Source organism: Myiozetetes cayanensis, unplaced genomic scaffold (assembly GCF_022539395.1).
Source record: "Myiozetetes cayanensis isolate MyiCay16 unplaced genomic scaffold, myiCay2020 scf2-11, whole genome shotgun sequence".
NCBI classification, from domain to species: Eukaryota; Metazoa; Chordata; class Aves; order Passeriformes; family Tyrannidae; genus Myiozetetes; species Myiozetetes cayanensis.
The window spans coordinates 27,769,734-27,790,943 of record NW_026087411.1 but is presented as its reverse complement, the minus strand read 5'-3'; the positions used below and the strand labels follow the sequence as shown (position 1 = coordinate 27,790,943).

At 40.0% G+C, this 21,210-nt stretch overlaps 1 protein-coding gene across 1 annotated transcript in view; it reads left to right on the top strand.

Moving 5' to 3' along the window:
* Positions 1 to 315: 315 nt before the first annotated feature.
* Positions 316 to 21,210, top strand: part of PLB1 (phospholipase B1) — a 79,840-nt gene continuing 58,945 nt past the window's right edge. Inside the window, exons 1-14 of the mRNA XM_050315390.1 lie at positions 316 to 364; positions 5,021 to 5,058; positions 6,158 to 6,221; positions 6,714 to 6,772; positions 8,195 to 8,226; positions 9,094 to 9,137; positions 10,084 to 10,168; positions 10,718 to 10,769; positions 11,923 to 12,009; positions 12,475 to 12,537; positions 13,868 to 13,950; positions 16,388 to 16,466; positions 17,124 to 17,228; positions 18,664 to 18,753. Coding sequence (XP_050171347.1) covers positions 316 to 364; positions 5,021 to 5,058; positions 6,158 to 6,221; positions 6,714 to 6,772; positions 8,195 to 8,226; positions 9,094 to 9,137; positions 10,084 to 10,168; positions 10,718 to 10,769; positions 11,923 to 12,009; positions 12,475 to 12,537; positions 13,868 to 13,950; positions 16,388 to 16,466; positions 17,124 to 17,228; positions 18,664 to 18,753 — 930 coding nt within the window. The remainder of the gene's footprint in view (positions 365 to 5,020; positions 5,059 to 6,157; positions 6,222 to 6,713; positions 6,773 to 8,194; positions 8,227 to 9,093; positions 9,138 to 10,083; positions 10,169 to 10,717; positions 10,770 to 11,922; positions 12,010 to 12,474; positions 12,538 to 13,867; positions 13,951 to 16,387; positions 16,467 to 17,123; positions 17,229 to 18,663; positions 18,754 to 21,210) is intronic.

Below are 21,210 nucleotides of genomic sequence, written 5' to 3'. Positions count from 1 at the left end.
GCCTGGAAGAGCCTTGACCCTGCTGAAAGCTGACTCATGTGATCTTGGTCCTTAGATTTGCTGAGAGTTGCCCTGCAAAATGGCCAGCTGCCTCTGAACAAGTGAGGGAGGCCGTGCCACTGCTTTGACCCTTGGCTGGGCAATGAAATATCATTGTCACTTTGCTTTCCAAAGGTAGAGGCTAATAGTTTTTATGGCTGCTGAGTTATCAGTTTCTAAGATATAAAGGAGAAAAAAGACGACTATTTCTTTCTTAACAGTTTTAAGATCTAACAGACAAGGCTCTGGGATTGTCAATTCACACAGGTGCTTACCATGAAGCTATTGTTAGGTGTATTGTTCCTTTGGCTGCTCTCCTCAGAAGGTAAGTTTTGAAAAGCTCTTTGAAAATTTGAGTTGCGTAGTATTTGGGAACCTCTATTTTTAATTGTTGCAAGGTGGGTGTATAGGAGGAGTTTTAGAAGCATGATGAAGAAAATCTGTGAGTAAAACTGTGATCTTGCATGTAACTTTGTGTACGTTTGATCATTTTTTGACAAAGATGCATGCGTTGGTTTACGCTGTTCTGGGGATGGATTGTGTCTTAGGCAGGCACTGAAACTTTCTAGGGGGAAAAACATCATCAGACAGTGAGATCTGTGCCAAAATGATGCAGAAATCTAAGCAAGTGACAGAGGTTTTCTCTGAATTCATAATGATGATCATCTTCTCTTTAGTGGTAGAAGATTGTCTGAATGCTTAGGCAGCATCCTGTCATTCAAAGCATAGCTGTTCAGATTTCTGCAAGTTTCAGGGTAGGGGGAGACTTTTTTCCCTATACTGGGTCCCCAAAGTCCATGTTTGGTGCTAGACGCCAGTTTTGTAGCTGCTCTAGGACTGAAAATATTGTGTATGTTTTGGCCTTATTGGCTTTATGCTTCAGCTCTCTGCCTGTAAGAAAATAATGATAACTAGTAATAGTGCTGTGCCTTAGCAGTAGGTTGTGATGGTAAATATCTTCAGATATAAGGTGCTCTGGTAACTAACTTTGGTTCCTTAAGTAATCAGAAGAAATTATCAAATCTGAGCTTTTTAATTTATGGAAAAAGGTGCATGATGGCTGAAGTTCCTCTGACAATTTGATTCAGGAAAAAATGGGGATTGATAGGAACCTGTAAGAATTACTTGTTGAAACAGATTAATTATAAGAGCAAGGGAGGAAGGAATTAGACTATTTCTCCCAAATTTTGGGGAAATTGTCAGAAAAACAATTTTTTTGAGACAGTTAAAATACAAGCTAGAAATGTTCAGCGGTAGAGTAAGGGAGTAACTATAATATTGGGAACTGCAGGAGTTTAAAAAGTCATCCAATGGAAAGCATAAATCCAAAACAAACAAAGAAAACTGAATAGGTTAGAATTTAATTAACCAGGCCAAAAATTAATCTGAGGGGGGAAAAAATGAATCACTGTTGAAGAAGTGAAAACCAATAAATCCTTTTTCAAATTCATCTGAAACGTGGAGTCTGTAGGGCTGACTGTAGTATAAAAGATGGCTGAAAGCTGACAATTTCTTTTTTCTTTAGTGTCCTCTGCATAACCGTTTAAAAAAGGTCTTGCACTCCAAGCCTTTCAGCACAGGGGGCAAGAGGAGTAGCAGTTAAATCCTTGAACAAACTGATGGCAAATAGTAAAAGAACTGTTAGGGTTGGATGGTATCCACACAAGGGAGCGAGCCAAGAAGAAATATGAACATGTCCATTGTAGTAACTGTGATGCTCATGTTGATCTGGGTTGGAATGTGGGCTCCCCACAAATTCAGAAGTGATCTGGATAAGGGGGCATTCTAGCTTGCTGATGCAAAACTACTCAGGATGCTCAGAATGAGAACTTAGACTAAGTTTTTCCCTTATATATTACTTTTATCTATGTGTACTCAGTGATGAATTCTAAATAGAATCATAGAATCAACTGGGTTGGAAAAGACCTTCAAGATCATCAAATCCAACCCTTGATCCAACACCACCATGGTTATTAGACGGCACTAAGTGGCACTAAGTGCCACATCCAGTCTTATCTTAAAAATCTCCTGGGATGGTGAATCCACCACCTCCCTGGGCAGCCCATTCCAATGTCTGATTACTCTCTCTGTAAAAAATTTCTTCCCAATATCCAACCTAAACTTCCCCTGGCAGAGCTGAAGACTGTGCCCAGCTCCCTCACCACCCTAGGATGGATCCCATCTGGTCCCATAGACTTGTGAGGATCCAAGTGGCTCAGCAGGTTGCTAACTGTTCCCTCCTGGGTTACGGAGGGGGGGCTATCTGGCTTACTGTCTCTGTCTACCAGTTCTGAAGGCCAGTTGTCCTGAGGACAACCTGTCTTACTGTTGAAAACTGAGGCAAAGAAGGTGTTAAACACCTCAGCCTTTTCCTCATCTTTGGTGACTATGTTCCCACCCATGTCCAACAAAGAATGGAAGTTTTCTTTGCCCCTCCTTTTGCTATTGATGTATTTGTAGAGGCACTTCTTGTTATCCCTAACACAAGTGGCTAGACTGAGTTCAAAGTGTGCCTTTGTCTCTCTAATTTTCTTTCTATAGGACCTAACTATATTCCTTAATCCTTCATGAGTAGCCATGTTGGTGAGATCTCTTTTTTTCCCCTAATTTCCTTCAGAATCTCCCTGTTCAGCCAGGCTGGCTGTCTTTCCCATTGGCTCACCTTTCAGCAGACTGGGACAGCCTGCTCCTGTGCATTCAAGACTTGCTTCTTGAAGCATGTCCATCCCTCCTGGACACCTTTGTTTTCAAGGGCTGTTTCCCAAGGTACCCTCTGAACCAGTCTTCTGAGTAGGCCAAAAAGATAGATGATGCTTGACCCCAGAACATAGCTGTCTGAAAAAAATCAGTGCTAGACATGGTCAGAGAGACAAATAATTCCATGAGTCAGGGAGAGAACAGCATAAAACCCATGTTGCTGCTGCTGTGTTCAGGGCCATGGTTCACCTGCATCTCGACAGTTGTCTAGACTTTTCATCTCAAAAAGGATGTGGAAAAACCTAGGAGGAGGATAAAGGGGAAGAGTGGTCAGACTTATGAAACAACTTCTACATGAGATCAAAGAGACTGACTCTTCAGCCTGAAAGAATGGACAGGTATATGATAAAGACATACAGGCACATGTAAAATGGTAAGTTTTGCAGAAATAGGGAAATTACTACTCTTTACAAGAACAAAAAGAAAACAGGTCATGTTAGTAACAAATGAGAAGTACTTTTTTTCAATAATTAAATTATAAAGCACTCTTGCCAGAAGTGTGAAAGTGTTAGACAAACAAATTGGCAGATCCATGGAAGAAAGGTCTCAGGAGCCCTTCAACATGAAGTAATTTCTTTCTCAGGGAGCACAGTAGCACAGATAGTTAGGAGGATAGTTATAGAATATAACTGTTGTTATATAGAAGTAAATCCGTTTTCCTTATTCTCTGCCTAAGTATATACATTTGGATGTTGTCAGAGGTAGAATCCCAGATTAGATGGACTTTCAGTCTGACTTAGTAGAACTGTTCCCCCAACTCCGTGAATCCTGGAAGCTGGGATTGGATCCTCTTTCACCCTTGATGTAACCTGTGGATTTATTTTGAAATACAGTTGGAATTACTGTTAAAATTCTCAAAGATACTTAGCTTCTGCAATAGATTTGTGTGATGCAGGTGAGTCTCTCATTGCTCATGCCTCCAGTATCTCAAACAGAGCTGGGTTATGTTATTGTCCTGAGTAAAGCATCATTAAAAAACATGGATTGAACAGGCAGAAATTTTAAATAAAATGTCACACAAAAGTCAGGCAGCAACTCTCTCAATCTTCTACCAACCAGAACAAAAATAATATAAATTTGCAAATAGCTCATGGTTGAAACCCAAGTGGCAAAAATAGCCTACATATGGAAGTTGCTGACAGTTATTGAATATGGTCGCATAGCGTGGCACAGGAGAGACAGGCTGAGGTGGTCATGGGGAGCAGTATGGCTTCTGTCACCACACTGACCTCTGTATGCACAGCTACCCATGCCCACAGAGGCTGTCCAGAGCCCTCTGCTTGTGCCAGGTATGCCACCTCCTTGCAGTGGGATCCCTGCTGGCTCCCCTACACCCAAGGATGTCTCTCCTGCTGGGCTGAGCTGGCTCTGCATCTGCTCTGTCACCGATGTGGAAAGAAAGGTGTACAAGGCAGAAGTACTCAGCAGGGCTAAATATTCCAGAAATAGCTCCTGGATGTTAAAGGACAATTATTCTAAGCACAGCAAGATCCTTCGGGAGACTTGCTGGATGCTGATGGCTTCAGTGTGGCAAGCAGGGACAGCTATGAACATGCTTTGAAGTTCAGCTGACCTAGACTTTGTGGCTACCTTTGTAGAAATTTTAGGATAAACCAGAATCTATGTGTATAAATCCAAGTGTAATCTCAAGGGAAGAGAATAATGTTTACTGAAATAGCTACAAACCCAACTTCTGGCACCACAGGCTATTTTGTCTGCCAACACTCTCCACTAAGTGAAGAAATCGCAGCTGTTTTCTGTATCACTATGGCAAGCTCACAAAGGTGTGATGCTCCCTGACTGTGGAAGATGTAGATTAATGTGAATTGCTCCTTTCTAAGGAGTTTCACCTTGCACTTTTTCAAATTACCCTAAATTTTGACAGAATAAGACTGCAGAAATATATGAAATGTGCTGAAGACAAAAACAGTTCGAGAAGGCCTGTGCAAGACAGAGTTGGTTGAGGAGATCCACAAGCAGTTCATCACCTGTGCCTATGAATTCATTGCATTCCATTAATCTGCTTATAATAACTAAAAGGTTATTCTAGTATAGCAAAAACAAACAAAATTTGTTTGGTTGTTGGGATGAGCCTTACCTTGGGAAAGCAGGGCAGATGAGAAAGATGCCTCCTCTCAGGATTCTGTGGTTTTAGGTGTACTAAGTCTTCTGAAACTTTTTCCTAAGTTAAAAAAATATAATTCATTCTTTTAATGTTTTTAAGGTAATGCAGACGATCTGAAAGAATATGGGAAACTAGAGGTAAAGTATGAGTACAGCTTTCTTTTTTTTCCTATTTTCAATACCTATCATTACCTCTCAGGCTGTGCTTCCTCTGAGTCAGGCAGAAGAATTAAAAAATACAGCTTGGTGCCCTAAACTTCTTCCGCAAAGAGTAAATGCAAAGTGAACGAGCTGACAATGTGATAGTGCAGCTGCAAGATTACAGTACCTAGTCAGGAAATAAGGTTTTCTCCGAGCAATGTTTGTTATTAGGTTGTACATCCTGGATGTTGGTCGATTGTGGTTAGTGCTTCTTCCTAGATGCAATGTTGCTCTTCTACAAACAACAAGACTAAACTCTTCCTTGCCCTATAATGGTGAAAAGTGTGTGCACTGTTAAAGTCCACCAGCTGGTCAGTAGAGAGGGTGTGGGGACTGTGATGGCCCCTGTCACAACACAGATTTCACCTTTATGGGGTGATGATGGTCAGCTAGCCAGACACGGCCATAGTAACCTGGGGGTAAGGGGTTGTCTTTCATGTCTCTTTAAAGCACTAGATGTTGGGCTGTACCTCCAGTAAGGATGTAGGACGGCACTGAATAATGTTCTTAGTGGTACTGAGCTGTGTCTCCTGCTGAGTGAACAGTATCGCTTGCATCTTTGCCTTCTCTGATCACCTGGCCAGGTGTTGCCAGTAATTAAGGAGCCAGAATTGGTTCATTCTGCTTTTCCTATTGCATATTGAAGATGTAACTTTTTCCAAAAGTTAGGTGACCTTTGGCACATGAAGATGTGTGCAATAGCTGTCCTTAAGACCTCTTCCAGATTAAGCACTCTCTGCAGCAGTGGATGTAACAGCATGTGTTCAGCACATTTCATTGTTTGCTCAGGCCCAGTTCTGTGGCACTTGGTAAGAAAACTGAGTAGAAAGTGTTGTTTTGGAACAGTGGATCGAAAGCACAGGTGTCTGGATCTCTGTTCCCTTGTATTTCTAACAGAGGTGTAATTGTTCTTTAAAGTTGTTTACATGAGCAAAAGCTTGGTTCTGTGTGAGAATGGAGCCCATAGGACCCCTTTTTCCACAAATTTCATGGTTAGATTGAAGAAATTAACCATATTTGTTTGTTTATTTCAAAGGCTCTAAGAAGCTTGCAGTTTTCATGTGAGGAGACGATTTTCCCTGAGACCCCCTCATCTTCAGGTTTGTGTTTGATACTGTCCTCGTAGAGGCTTTCCCTCCCAAAATTATTTGTGAATGGGCTGGGGCAGAAATCAGCTGTTTCAGGATATACATATGTCTGAGACATGACTAAAGTAGAGATAGGCTCTATAAACTCTTTTACCTTTTTGTTCTATTCATTATTTCTTCTCTGCCTCACTTTCTGCACCTGCTAATTGAGGATGCCACTCTTACTTAAATCATTCACAGTAGTGTTTGTTTTATTTTTTCTTGCTTGATGGTTGAACATTTCAGTGCCTCTAAACACCCAAGGTATTTACTGAATACCCAAGTAAAATTTCTCATTCTCTCTGATGAATTTAAAGCCTGCAAAATCACCATGATGAGTATAGATTTCTTACATTTTAGCCAATTTTGTTATATTTTAGTATACTGGTGAATGTAACTTTCTTTCAAGATTACTGTTCATTTTTGGTGTTTTTTTTTAACCTGAAGTCTTTTTCTTTTCCTCAGTTCATGCTCTAAGGCCAGCTGACATTAAAGCAGTCACTGCAATAGGAAGTTTTCAAAGAGTAAGTACAAGTGGGAAACGTACTGAACATGACCCATTTCCTCCGTTGTGATGATGAAGCGAGCTGATGTAGTTTGGGGTCTCAGTTAGGACATTCAGGACTTGAATTTTTCCACGAGCATCAAAGACTTCTGGTGGAAAAAATGACTGGAAATACCTGCTGTTCAGTGTTCCAGTATACCCTGAGTCTAAAAATAGCCAGCTGACTTCGTGCAGAAGGAAATGTGATCACAGTGCTCTTGCAGAGAACCATGATATTTGATTAGAGTGCTTGGATGTTCCTAACAAAGAGCGTAACAGATTGGATAACTGGAAGAAAAAAATGGGAAAATTCAAACTGGAACAAGTACAAATTGTTGAGAAATGCAGTAGATTTTCCATCCCTCTGAGTGCTTTCTATAGAGACTGGTTTCCCATCTAGAAGGCAGAAGGTCAACAAGGATCACAAAGATTTGCTTCTGATCTATAGATCGCTGGGTAAAGTTCTCCTGCTTTTCTAATCTAATCTGCAACCGGAACTGAATGATCTTTACTTGTCTTAGTTGAAAGCCAAATTAAAAACATTTAATCACAATTCCCAGGCTTTGAGGAAGTGTAAAAATGCCTGTGGAGCAAAAATTTATAGCCATTGCCAGGGCTGCAGCTATGAAAAATAGGGGAGATTCTCCCTTATTCTCCCAACAACTTTCAGCTTTGAGATGGTATTCATCAAGACATCATACTTTTCTATTAGAAAATCAGCACTCCTGGACTCCTTGTGAGTACCTCTTTCTTTTGAAGAAAATAATTGTTCTAAATGCAAGGGTACTTCATCTATATCAGATCCATGGCCCTGTAGAGCAAGGGCCAATGTCTTTGTTGCTAGTGGATGGTGCCATAGCAAATCATAAATAATCTTCTTTTCAGAAATGTCTGCTTTCCTAGAGCAAACAGATGTCATTGTCTCCTCTTCAAACTCTCTGAAATTAGTGAAGTTCCTCTGTTGATCTTAAGTGTGTTGTTGTTTTTTTTTTAACAGACACCATTCTGGCTGAGTGCCATCCATGTAAATTATTTAAATTACTTCAAGTCATGTCCCTTGTTGAAAAAGAGTAGAAGTGGGTACAGAGAAATATGGTTTAGAACAGCATTTCATTTGATGGCATTTGATTTCAACTATTTAAACTTTATTTGAAGCCATATGTAAAAAAAAAATTAATGAAAGCAGAAACTAAGAAAGGATTACAAGACTATAAAAATACACTGTAATAAGGAAGCTTTGGAAAGTAATTTAAATCTGTGACTGATTACAACACAGTGGAGAAGAATAAGTAGAAAATAATACTATCTATGACAGGAGTTGAATACGGTAGGGGAACAGCATATGTAGGTCTAGTTTACACTTCGCTGCTTAATGTTATTCTTATGGCTTCTTTGTTCACAGACACCAGGATCTGTTGAGGATTTACTCCAAAGGTAACAATAAACTATTAGTATTTATGAGTGTCATTATACTAATCTATACAGTATCACAGTGCAGGAATTAGGCCCAAACAATTATTATTGTTTTCTAGAGAAGAGGAGAAAGTCTATTTAAAATATAAAGGATTTTGAGACACTGGAACCTTCTCTGTCCTTAGGTAACAAATTCTTTGTACTTATGCAAAATATAGAACTACCTCAGGGCTGCAATAGCCTTGATTAAGAATCATTGCTACCTGATGACTCCTAGGTAGTAAATATCATAATTCACTAGTTAGAGACCAGAAAATAGGGATTTATCAAAGCAAAGAAGGAGTCCTGATACTCTGACCTCTATTTGACTGATTCCCCGTGCTTCATGGACAAGCATTACCCTGTTTTCTTCTTCCATACCCCTTTAGGAGATCTGAATCAATGAATGAACATGTGGCTAAACCTTGTAGCTGAAAGTCTGTGTAGCTCTTGAGTCACAGAATTCCAGATGAGGATTTAGCCCTGCACAGATAAACTTTAAAAGACTAATTTTTCCTATGATTGCATAAACACCTGTGTCCACTTGTATCTGGGTGTACACAGAGAGGTCCCTGCATCACTGGTACTTTTGCTTAAGCATAAGTACTGCAATATGCAGAGCTTACAGAAACACAAAAAATGAGATCTGAGACTGTTCTTACTCAGCGGTAGCTGATGACATGACAGTTTTGGGGAAAGAAAGGTCCCATTCTTACTCTGAGCAGCTGCCATGAATACACCCTCTGAGATGGAGCATAACTAATAAGAAATTGCGGTTGTGCTGTAGCAGAATTTTTCTTTGAGAAATGGAATAACAGGAACTTCCTGTTTTCTCTTCCCTTTCTATAGCACAGGAAAGAGCTTCCTTGAAGTAAGCGTGGAAACTTTAGCAGGTGCGTCTTGCTGTCACACTTAAAACTCGAGCAAATTGATTTAACAGCTCGCTGGCAGGAGCTCCGGGGCTCTACTGGGCTGCAGAGCAGGTGCAGCACAAGCACACTGCAGGGGAGTAAGGGACACCTGAGGGATGGTGTAGCTGGGGGACATGAGTGCAATCAGCCTGGGTTACCTGTGCTGGCTTCAGAGAGACCGTCTGGGTAGGCTAATAGCCATGAAGAAGGTGTGCCATGGGCTGCTGCAAGAGTCTTAAATGCCCATCTATGGGTTTGGGCTGCTGTTACTACCCACGATACAGTCTCTGCAGGTGAAATCTTGTGTGGGTTTGCCTGTCCAGTGCTGCTGTGTGTTTAGGGTTTACACCGGGGCTGCATAAATGCACCACGTCTCTGAATTTATCATATGTCAGCTGGTTCCTGCTGACTCTGAAGGCAACCTTTACTTGTTTGAAGGGCAGTGCAAGTAAAACCTTCAGGTCCACTGAAATGCTGAGTAACGTATAGTTCCATGGTCCTCCCCTCCAAATCATCTTCCTAGTGTCTTAACGCCTTGAAATCACCTCTATTTTGCTGTGAAAGGGGTTTAAAACCTGTCAACTCATCAGTTCTTCAGGAGACTGTCTCTGGGTAGCCCTTCCCAGTAGCTTCATTTCTACAGCTGCCTGTATTTAAGACCACCTATACTACTTAAGAGATGGGAATGGAGGTTTCTGCCCTGAGTCTGCAGGCAAATTCAGACATGAAGCCTTCACTTTGGAAGGTGAAGAGCAAGACCAGGAAGAACGGCTGCAGAGGGCCTTGGGCATACCTCCCATGTCTGCCAAAATTTTGATCATCAGATTTTACATGTCTGGCTGTTTTAGCTCTGTTGGGTTTATAATGAAACAGCAGAGTAGCAGTCCGTTGGATGCAGAAATCACCTAACCTGTGTTGTGTCATTCAGGTCTCATTAGCACTTTTAATCCCACGGTCCTACACCTGTCCCCTCTGCCAGACACAATGGGAGCAACGCCAGACAGTCAACCCATGTAAGTCTGAGGGGCTTTTCACTGGGCAGTTTTACAGCTGATTTACAAATTTACAGCTGGAAAGGTGGAGGATGGAAGCCTTTTATGCTGGAGCACTTCACTGGACACAGAATATGTTCAGTAACAGCAGAGGCTGCATAAACAGTCCAGGGACAGACCCTGCCACTGTTGCTCAATTTCCACCTCTCAAAATCAGGACAAACAAAGCCCAGTGTGTGCTTTGGGGTCTGGATCACCTGACTTAACATCAGGTCTCCCCTTCACCACTGAAAACCAAATTTTTGGCTCAAATAGAGTTAGAGGTGTGCCCACCAAGATGTGTCTGCTATTTTCACCTAAGTGCACATCTCTAAAGGGAGATACCTGAATATGAGCTAATCACCCCAGGCTCTCTGTGTAGCACAGATGTCTAATCTTAACACATTTAGGGGAGAAAAGATTAATCCAACCTGAAGCCTTAAATGCCATTCAATTTAATGGTAAAAAATCAGCCTAAGCTTTACCCTTACTGATGCTTTCATAGTTTCTCTCTTCCTTTCTGCTTTTCAGAGACCTCCTGCATCAAGCTGAAGAAATAGTGGAGCTCATGAAAGAGAATCAGGTTTGTTTAAAGCACAGGACAATTTAGAAAGCATGATGTTGAAGCAGAAAAAGGCAGAAAAATGATTTAATTCTTTAAACAGCACTCAGAAATCTTTTCAAAACAGAAAATGCTGTTTCTTCAGGTTAACAGACTTTGGTCTTCCTGTGCCTTTCAAGTAAAGAGTTTTGTTCTTAAAAGTACCCTCCCCTGTTTACATTTATCAAAGTGACTGAAGAGCTTGGTAGGGAAGCCAATATTTATTTTCTATTGGCTAAGGATGTGAGACCTCTGCTAGCTACACTCTGTAACTGTGCCAATGTTTCTGAGAAGCCAACCCAAAATAATAATTCTTAGTATTTGTCTCTTCAGTTCTTTTTTGGTCTTTTAAGAACATATTTTCTAAAAGGACAGTAAAGGCCTAGATATGCTTTGGCTGATCCTGGCTGAGTGCTTTGTAAATCCCATCCTGGAGTTTTAAGCATTCATTTGTCTTTTATTCGTAACCACAAGCCGTGTTATTTTGTAAAATGGTCTTGAAATAATGGGAAAATGTAATTGCCAAGGCAATTCTGCTGCTGCCTCTTCACTCTACAGGGAGCCCATCAGACTGTTTGTATGTGGATTTGGCATACATTTTTGTGGAACTGTGTGGTTCTAACCAATGCTCTTCAAGAGTATTGAGAATTGACTAATAAACATAGCACAAGCAAGCAGGGCTCTAGCTCTCAGATTTTTAACTCCAGTTAAAAACATCCACATCCCACTGATGTGATCCATTCTCAGCAGTTCAGGAACCTTAACCCTGCTGGTAAGCTGCAACAGTGATGGAAAGAAGCAATGTCAAGCTTTGTGCTAACTTCTTCATGCCCATCTTTTCCAACAGAGTCTCCACTGGCAACAGCAATTTCAGACTCTATCCTGAGCTTTTTGTATATGTGCATTCAGCAGCATCTGATAATTGCAGCACTTGCTGCCTAACCATCCGTTCAGTGTCTCCTCTAGGGAAAAGCTGCATGGATTGTCAAATGGAAGGGATTGAGAGGACCAGGGATGAGCCATGGACTACTGCTTGGTCTTGCCGATTTAAAGCTATAGCAAATCATGTGTGAGAAAGGAAAATAACAAATAGATCTGCTATCATCCTATTCCTTTTTTTTTTTTTTTCTCCCAGTTGATGGACTTCCAAAATGACTGGAAACTAATCACAGTGTTTTTTAGTGCTGAAAACCCATGTTCCTCCTGTGCTTCCACACAACTGGTAAGTGTTTAGTGGGGTGGTTTAGCAGTCAGGGCAGATGGTTAAGATACTTGCCCATACTGTGCTCTCTGCCACAGTGAACCAAAGGAGTAGATTGGTCTGGGATGTTGGAATGGTTCTATCCAGTGATGTAAGCTCCTGGCACACTGTGTTTTGTATTTATGTACATTTGTCATCTCAAGTCTAAGATGCCTTAGTGGAACAACTGTTTTCCACCTTCAAGTATAAAGATACTTTTTTTTTTGCATCCCTGTATTTATATATATATATATATGTCAAGTTGTCTATTTATAGGCAGTTAAATTAGTTCCATGTTATTGTTGTTGTCTGAGGCTGAATTCTGACTATAGTGGTTCTTAATAACCCTTCAGTACACAGCTCAACACATGGGTTTTGTGACTTACAGGAAATGGATAACTTTGTTTTTTCTACTAGTTTTGATGGCCTTTCTCATCTCATTTACAGAAGAACTGCACACTGGAAAATCTGGAAAAACTTAAAGCTGTCCTGGATTTCTTGTACAAGAAGGTAAGATGTATTCATCAATCCCAAATAGCTGAATCCTTTGTGTATTTTTCCAGTCTCCCTTACTAGGTTGGGGCTGGTACCACTCTTCATGTGGCTTAGAACACCAGTCTCATTGACTTCAACCCACTGGCCTCATTTGTTTTCACTAAGTGTATTACTCACAGTTTTAAAAAGTTGATGCACGCAAGCAGAAAGAAAGGATGGGTAACTGCTCTATTTTGCAACACAAGTTGATGTACCACTCAATCTTTCTTTAAGTAATTTTTAAGTACTTAAATTTTTAAGTAATTTTTAAAGTAATTTTAAAGTGATGTCTATGAAAAATGGAGCACACCTGTCTAGGCCTGAAAGTCATGCTTAATGTGACTGTTGGTGAAAATAACTGATAATCTGATTACTGGATGTGTGGAACACGTAAGCAGTGTACAAGCTGCTAATTACCTGGTGATGACTTTTACAGACCAGAGAAAACACACATTAAAATAAGTGTAATGGATCTTTTTTTCCTATTATGTGTTCATTTTAAGATCTTGGCCTTTCTCAAGGTTTTCTAACTGGCTGAGAGAAGAATTATCTGCTTATCTAGGATGGTTTCTGGGAAGTGTTCTGTGGTGTGTCTTGGTCTACTAACAAATAGTAGAGTAGACAAGGATAGATCACTACTAAAGCAGACTATAAACTGTTTATCTGAATTATTTCAATAATATTTTTAAATAATTTTGTTATGCTGCGTCAAAGGCCTTCAGTGTATTCTAAACCTGTTACAGTTTGATTGCATGAGGCCACAAGCACTTGTTTTTCTCCGACTGACTGCAACAAATACTGCGCATGGGTGAAGTTCCACCCACGTATTCCCTTCAGATTCTCTCCATTATTATTTCCAGAAACTGTTTATGTGCACTTGTAAAAGTGAAATATCATTATGTAAACGAAAGGCTGCTTTCTGCTTGGGGGAGGGGTGAGGTGGGTTACATGAGTGCTTGTGCTATTATACAGCATGTTTCATCCCTGGCTTTGCATTGGTGTGTTGCCACAATAATGATAGTTCCTAGTTCATTTGAGTTCAGTTTAGCTGGCTGGTGGCCATCTTGGTTATGTAAAATTAATTGCTATGTCTCAGTCAAGAAATCATGGTCACAAGTACTTCATAAATGATCAGCCTAGATGGCAGGCACAGGAACGGGATTCAGGGCAGAATTGGCAAAGATCATTGATTTTATTCAGGGAGAATCCCAGGCTTGGGAAGCTGTAGACATGATCTACTGTTATTACTACTTGCTGATCTTTAATTGCAAAATTACCATGATTAATTTTTACTTTATTACTGCAGGTTCCCAAGGCCTTCATAAATCTAGTGGATTCCACTGAGCTCGCAACTGCCTCTCCTGCATGCCAAGGTTACAGCAATGCCAGGTAGCAGGTTTCTTTAAATTGTGTCTCCTGCTGGTGTTCAACACATAGCTATGTATTGATTTTATAACTGAACCAGAGTCCTGTGAACAGTTTTTCTGCCCTTACTACAAAAGTATGTAAAAGATTTTAAATCTTCACTTTGTTTCCAATAAACTCTTTCAGAAAGATATTTTTTTGCTAGGGCAGGTAGGTGCTTTTTATCCTTTCAAGTTGGATAGCATATTTAAATAGTAGGTCAGAGTGAGGGGACAAAGAGAAAGCCTCGACACTATACAAGCTCTGTTCACCAAGAGCTAAAGCATTGGTGTGTTATCAACAGTTTTAGCCACAAATCCCAAACACGGTATGGTCTGCTATGAAGAAAGTTAACTCCATCCCAGCCAGACCCAGTACTGAGATTATGGTCAGGCGGCTGCACAGTCTAGCTATCCTCATTTTTTTATTCCCTATATATATATATATATATATATATACTGTTTGTGTTCTGCAACTCTCAAGTCAGAAACAATGTAGGCACTTCAGAGGTTTGAGTTTCTAGGTATCAGTGTTCACAAAATGAGTAACTGATCTTACAAGACATTGTTAGGCTATTGGAAAGCTACTTCTTGAGCTTAGGGTATGGTAGGATGGATAACATCCAACTTGTCAGTTCCTTATGATAACTGCATCCATCTCTCTCCTTTTCTCAGTAATTTGTAACAAGTGTGTGAGTAGTTTGTCCCAATTTAGTATGGAGTAGGAGTGTGCACATGGGCTGTTATGGTGGAGTAGTTTACAGCTGATGAGATTACACTCCATCTTACTCCACAGTAATTTTTCTTCCTGTGCTCGTGGCATAAGACACCATATGTACAAATATAGTCATCCTGAAGTGTTTCACAAGCTTTGCATGTGTACAATCTCAGACACGTTCTGGTGGAATAGGGGAAGAGGTCTGGCTGCTACGTAACCATGTACTTATCAACAAGTACAAATAGAGGAGCAGCTTTCCTTGTCAAAAGTGACTGCATGGAACACTCTGCTTATTTCTCCTGCACAGGCATTAAAGGGAAAAATGTGAGAAACATGGAAAAGATGGATTTAGGAATACAGCCTTGCCATGTATCGAAGGTCTTAAAAATAAAATTAAATAGATCTGGTTTTTTCCTCTGAGAAATTTTTATATTTCCTTTTTTATTTAAGGCAATTTTCTCTCTCATTGTCAGCATGCTGTGTTCATAGCTGTGTTTATCTGGTTGAACGGTTCCACCAGTTTGCAAATCTTGTACTTTATTGTTTGGTAAACTTAGCCTCAAGCACAGAATTTCTCCCAGATAAGAGTCTCATCTTTTGGCCACTAAGTCCTCATTTTGAACGGTGCTTTGAGAGAAAAGCATAAGCCCATACAAAAATATCAAATTTTACGAGTCTAAGAGAATAACAGTGGTTGACACTCACAGTCCAATGTCATTACTGAACTTTAGGCGCTGAAGTTTGGGACATAATAATGAATTAAAGTTCCTTCCCTTATTAGTTTCTTACTAACTGGGAGTGTCTGCACTGAAAGTAATGCATGAACCCTGTTTTTAGTCGTGTAACTCTCTTCATGTATTTTAGGAGGTTCTTCTGTCAGGCTTGGGTAAGATTCTGGTCCTCAGTTGAAAATTCTTTCACTCACAAGTAGTGATAATAACACCTTAACAGAAAACTCTCATTTTATGGGTTTAGCCAGAGTTCTGTGAAAAAACTGAGTCTGCTTCTCACAGGTGCTTATTGCTTATATCTGAAAACTCTACAAAAATTTTTCAGATCCCAGTCCATTCAGAAATTTTCAACTGAGTATATCTTTGCTGGAACCTGGTTAATCTTACATGTGTCTAATGTATCTTATATTGTTCCTGTCTAGAGCCTTGGGAGCTCTAAGAGTTCTCCAACTAACTGCAAAAATATGCAGCATGCACATCTCACCTTGCAGGTCAGAAATCTGACCGAGATTGGTTAGCTGTCCGACAGCATGTATGTACAACCTTTTGCAACACTGAGCTTCCACCCACATTTTGAAAGGCAAAATACTAAGGAAAAAGTTCCTGTGGGAGGATTTTGAATTTTTTTTCAATTTTACTATGTGACCATAGAGAGGGAAATGTTTGAAAACTAGTGTAGCTGCTATTTTAAGTTCGGGCATGCTGCTAGCTTGTGAGACCCTGAGCTAATCCAAGTCTGGCATACTTACCATCGGACTAGTCTTTCAAATCAAGAAGCGATTCAAAGCTCTGAACATGGAAATATATATCATTCTATGTTTATATCAAACAATCAGTAACCACGTAACTTTCTCTACATATGCAACAATTTAGTCTTCAATATGTGGGTGTCAGTGGTTTAAAAGAGTTCATGTTATCTGTCTTGTTTATCAAAAGTTCATAATATCTTTAACGCTTTTCATTCTTTTCTGCAGCAATCCAGACAGGAATCAGTGCAGTTGTGTGGGTGAACGCTTCACATTAGATGATAACATACTGAGGTGGTCCTATCAGGTATGGCATCTTCTGCTTTGTTCGGCTCTCCTGTTGCTAGACACATCTATTCGTTTTCCAAATTGGAGTAAAATGAGGAGTTAAGGGAGGAATAGCAGTAAAGAAGTTGAGTAGCAGCTTTTTTACCACATATCCCTAACAGTTCTGACCCCTTTTCTTACATCAGGAATACTGATGATAAGTTCTCTCTATACCTGCATGATCTTAGAACCTCTTAAACTTTTAAATGGCTATTATACCTTTTGGCAACCTACAATTTGTCATATCCCATCAGAGAAATGACCCATCTTGTCCAGTAACCTGCCTCATGATTTAGAAGAGGCAGACTTTCTGTTAAGACAAAGACAGTTCTGCTGGAGTTCCTTTAAACGTGTCAGGGAAGTAATAAACATGACATTTCATTGCCTTGCTTAGCTTGCTACCCTTTCAAAGAAAATTATGGTAAACCAATGTGTCTTTCTCACTGTTACAAGGATTTTCTAGTTGTTGCGTAAGTAGATTTCATTAAATTACTGTCTTTGTTCTCGATTACACAATTTTATTTTTGTGGTTTATTAGAGATGGGGATAATTTCAATTTACTTTAAGCCCTGATGAATTGCACATATATTAGACTCCATCTGATAGTGCTCATCTGATTAAATGGTTGTATATTTAGGATGCTTGGGAAAAACTACTGGAATCTGAGAGGTTTGATCAGAGGGATGACTTCACTGTTGTTCTTCAGCCTTCTCTCCAAGAAAGAAATCTGCTGCTCAGACAGGTGAGTAAACTAAAGTTGCTTCTTTCTTTCTGCTTTGAGTCTGCTCAGACTGAGTGCAATATTTAGCTGACTTTCCTGTCTACGCTCTGTGTAATGCTAGAGGACAAGGGTAATCAGGCACAGGAAGAACACACATCAGGATCAAGTACAGAGGTCCTGAGAGTGGAACTTGCTTCAAACAGCTCCAGCCAGAGATCCTGTGTTTTTTGAATGCTATGTTCCTGGAGAAATCAAGTTATGGGCCTCTGTAGCCTAGGTCACAAGTGTCTGGAAATTCAGTGCTGCTAATCACTGATCATGCTCATGTGTTTGGTAATGAAGGCAAAAAGTGGATAACAGGAACTATTTAAAAAGGGTTAGAGGGACAAAAGACAAAGGTGTTTGTAAACTGTGTTTGAAAGTACTTTTATTTGCCTGCGGTGAGATTAATGCAGTTTGGGAACTTGGGAATTGATTTTTCTCTGGTATAACCAATGGGGAATGAATATAGCTAGTGCTGCCTGGGATGTCAGGCATGATTTTATTATGAGTGATCTTTAAAGGAAGTGCAAAGGTCAAGCCTCTTTAAGATCTGGCAATGAAGAGGGAAAATATTACTTTCTAGATAACAGTTCACTTAGGGTGAGGTATCAAAATCCAACACGTGAAGTGGTTATGTATAAAACAGGTTAATGGTAAGTCATGGTCTGGTTTCTGAGCATCATAATAGCTCCTTGAATCTGAGGTAATTCCATTGCTCCCGTCAGCTCAGTATCAGAACAAAGTGAACTGGAAGAAGAAATTTGTCCTCCAGGAAGTGTACAGTCTGCTATGTTTTCTTGCTGCTGGGTCATCTTTCACCAGGCTTGTTTTGCTGATGGCTGATCCATATGCAAATGGCAGACTTCTAACTTTCATGGCATTATTTTTTTCTCTTAATAAATTCCTCTGTTATTTCTTTAAATGCCATTGTATGTCATAGGAGGATTCTTTATTTCTTCTGGTTTGTGATAGGGCTGCAAGCCACCATGTGTAACCTTCCAAACTCTTCCAACAGTTAATTTAAAATTAAGCATGTTCTCTTGAGGCAAATTCTGCATATTTGCACTCTTCAAATGCATGTTTTAGCTAGAAGAAGTGTTGCTTATTCCAAATCATTCAAGTGATCACATCTGTATGTCTTTTTCCTCTGCTCTATGTCACTATTGTGATCGTGCTGTGTTGTTGCTCTGGTGTTCTTGTCCCGTTGATGTGCAACAATCATTTACAAAAACGGCATCTTTCTGTCTTGACACACTAGTAGTAACTGAGATCAGTAATAAGTGGCTTAAAGAGAATACAAGAGATTGATTTCCTTGTGGATATGAATATTATTTTGTAGATTGAAAACTTTTGTGGCTGAATATTTCATCTTTCCATAATATTAATTCTTTTCTCATGGTCAAAATACTTTCAGGGGAAGGACAGTTTGACTGCAACATCAAAGACACAAATGAAAACTCTGGAAGACTGTATTTTCATGGCTGTGGGCCTCTGGAACAACATGGTAAGCAGTACCACAGACACTATTTCTTACTGGACTTAGTAGGAATGCCTAGTAGCAACTCCACACCAACCGGACTTTGAGTAGCAAGGAAGCAGGGGAAGAAAGAATATAAGAATTATCCCATGACTTCTATCCTCAGCTATGCAGAGAGACTACTCTTGAAATAAAGCTAAGTGCCCTACACTCCCAAGACTAATCTCACTCTCTTCAGTGGCTGCTACTTACTACCAAGAACTTCTTAGAAAGGTTTTCGAAGTAGCCCTTTGGGAAGACTCAGGGAGTAAATGAGCTGTGACAGACCCTTCTTTTGCTAGTCTAACCTCTGTGGCAGCACAGGACAAATGAGGCTCGTCCTAACTGGGATTATAGCAATTATACTCCTGTCTACTGTGTCCTCTCTCTGTCCTGGCCTCCATTACTAATGAGTCTCATACCGTTGTCTCCTCCTTAGCCATCATCTTTCTGCTGATGATGCTCATAGTAAGAACGTGATAGATAACCTTGAGGAGCTGTTCTGACTTCCTCAGGGGTTGGATGTCCTGTCCAGCTGAGGAGAGCCAACAAATGGTGCCTTCTACTAGGTGGGAGAGATTGTTTGAAAGTGACATGGATGTTCTGACCCACTTGACCTTGAACACAATGACCAGTTCTATAGGAGGCTGTTTCCCATTGCAGGCTTGACCTGCATTTGTGTGTGTGACTGCGTGGATGCATGTACAGCTAGAGGTGTTTCATCTTAAAATTAGTGGTAGGGGCAAGCAAAGAAACGTGCATTGCTTTTCAATGTGAATGAGACAAAAAGGCAGACATGTGGATTTGAACTCAGCAGACCCAAGGAAGATATTACTGCTTAGTGCATATTACGTTTGCATATGCCCTGATATCAGTTGTTTTGGATAAGATGTTGATTTTACTATTCCTTCAAAAGATTCAACATCTTCTGCTTTTTTTTTCTAATAAATTTATAACACATCACTTTTTTATTAAGAAGAATCTATAATGGTCAATTAAGTTTGATTAAATATAAAAGACTTTTTGCTTGTTTTGCAGTCCATGTGTAGTAAGATTTTATTCTGAGAGCACCTGCTATTCCTGTGTCTGTCTAGATTATCCTAAGCATGAAGGAAAAAGACTGTACTGCAACTACCTTTTAGTAAACCACATTGAAAAATAAATTAATGCAGTTTGGCAAGTTCTTGTTTCCTTTTATGCTAATTCTAGCAGTAGTAGTGCTTTTGTAGCCCTGATCAGTTGAAGAATCAGGATTTGCAGGAAGAGGCTTCTGTTCAACCAGATGATATATCTAGAAAACTGGTACCATCACTTTAATAAAAGATCTTATCTTTTAGTTAAAGTTAATATGACTTCAGTTAGCTAGTAGGAGACCTTGGAACAGCCATGCTGGCTCCAGTTATCTCCTTTGCTGTTATCTGTGATGTTCCTTGTGATAATGTCAAAGTTCTAACCCCAGTTCTTCTATCATAAAATAGATTCATGATGGATGCATAGTGGCACCTTTTATTGTTGTTCTGCCTTAGTCCCACTAGGCAATTAGTTTCACTAGTTGAATGAGCAAAGCAAATGCTGAAGGTGAGAGTCCTGAAATGTCAGTTAAACATTTTCTCTGTTTCTGGCAGTTCTCTGTAAAGAAACTGAGTTACTTGACCTGCCTATGTCTGTCCTCATCGGTGTTGGAGATATTTATCTGGATCACACAGTTACAGTCACCCAAACATGACCTATAGGGCACTAGAAAGCAATGGCATATCCTCAGATACTAACCATTGCTAGTTGGGAGCAATCCACTCTAAGTATGAACATCCACTTTGCTGTGAAAAGTTGGCTTAGCATGGTTTTTCCATCAGCAAATTTTTGAAATGAAATGAATATTTTTTTAACTAGACCAGAAAAGGAGTGATTCTGACTGGAAAGGAACCACAGTGCCACCAGTTTGCCAGCCCATTTTGTGTCTCTCCAGCAGGAATTGTTTGGGGCCAGTTGAACCGAATGTGTTGGATTCTAAGATCCATCTAACTATGGCAAATAGATCAGCATAAACTAATAGGTTTTCCAGGGCTTATCAGTGGTAAGCTGACCTCCAACTTTGAGTCATGTCCCTTTCTGTTACCATACTCTGCAATTAGCAGAGTTCATGTGCTTCTAATGGGCTTTGCATTCATTTTTTTCTAAGTCTAGACTATAGCACATTGTTTTTTTCTTTTTCTCCTCATGGCCTCTTTCTGTCCAGCTTTTAGATTCCAATTCATGCAGAATCCAATACTAGGCATCTTGAATATTCTTCATAAGGAGTTGTGAAAGCATCATCCCCGTCTGAAACAAGTGTCTTAGCTCCTCCAAATCCAGGCTCTGTAGAAGGGGAGAGGGCCAGGATTTATCTTCTGAAGTTCAATGACTTGTGCAGACATAGTCAGTCAACTCAGTCCTGATTTCTCTTTT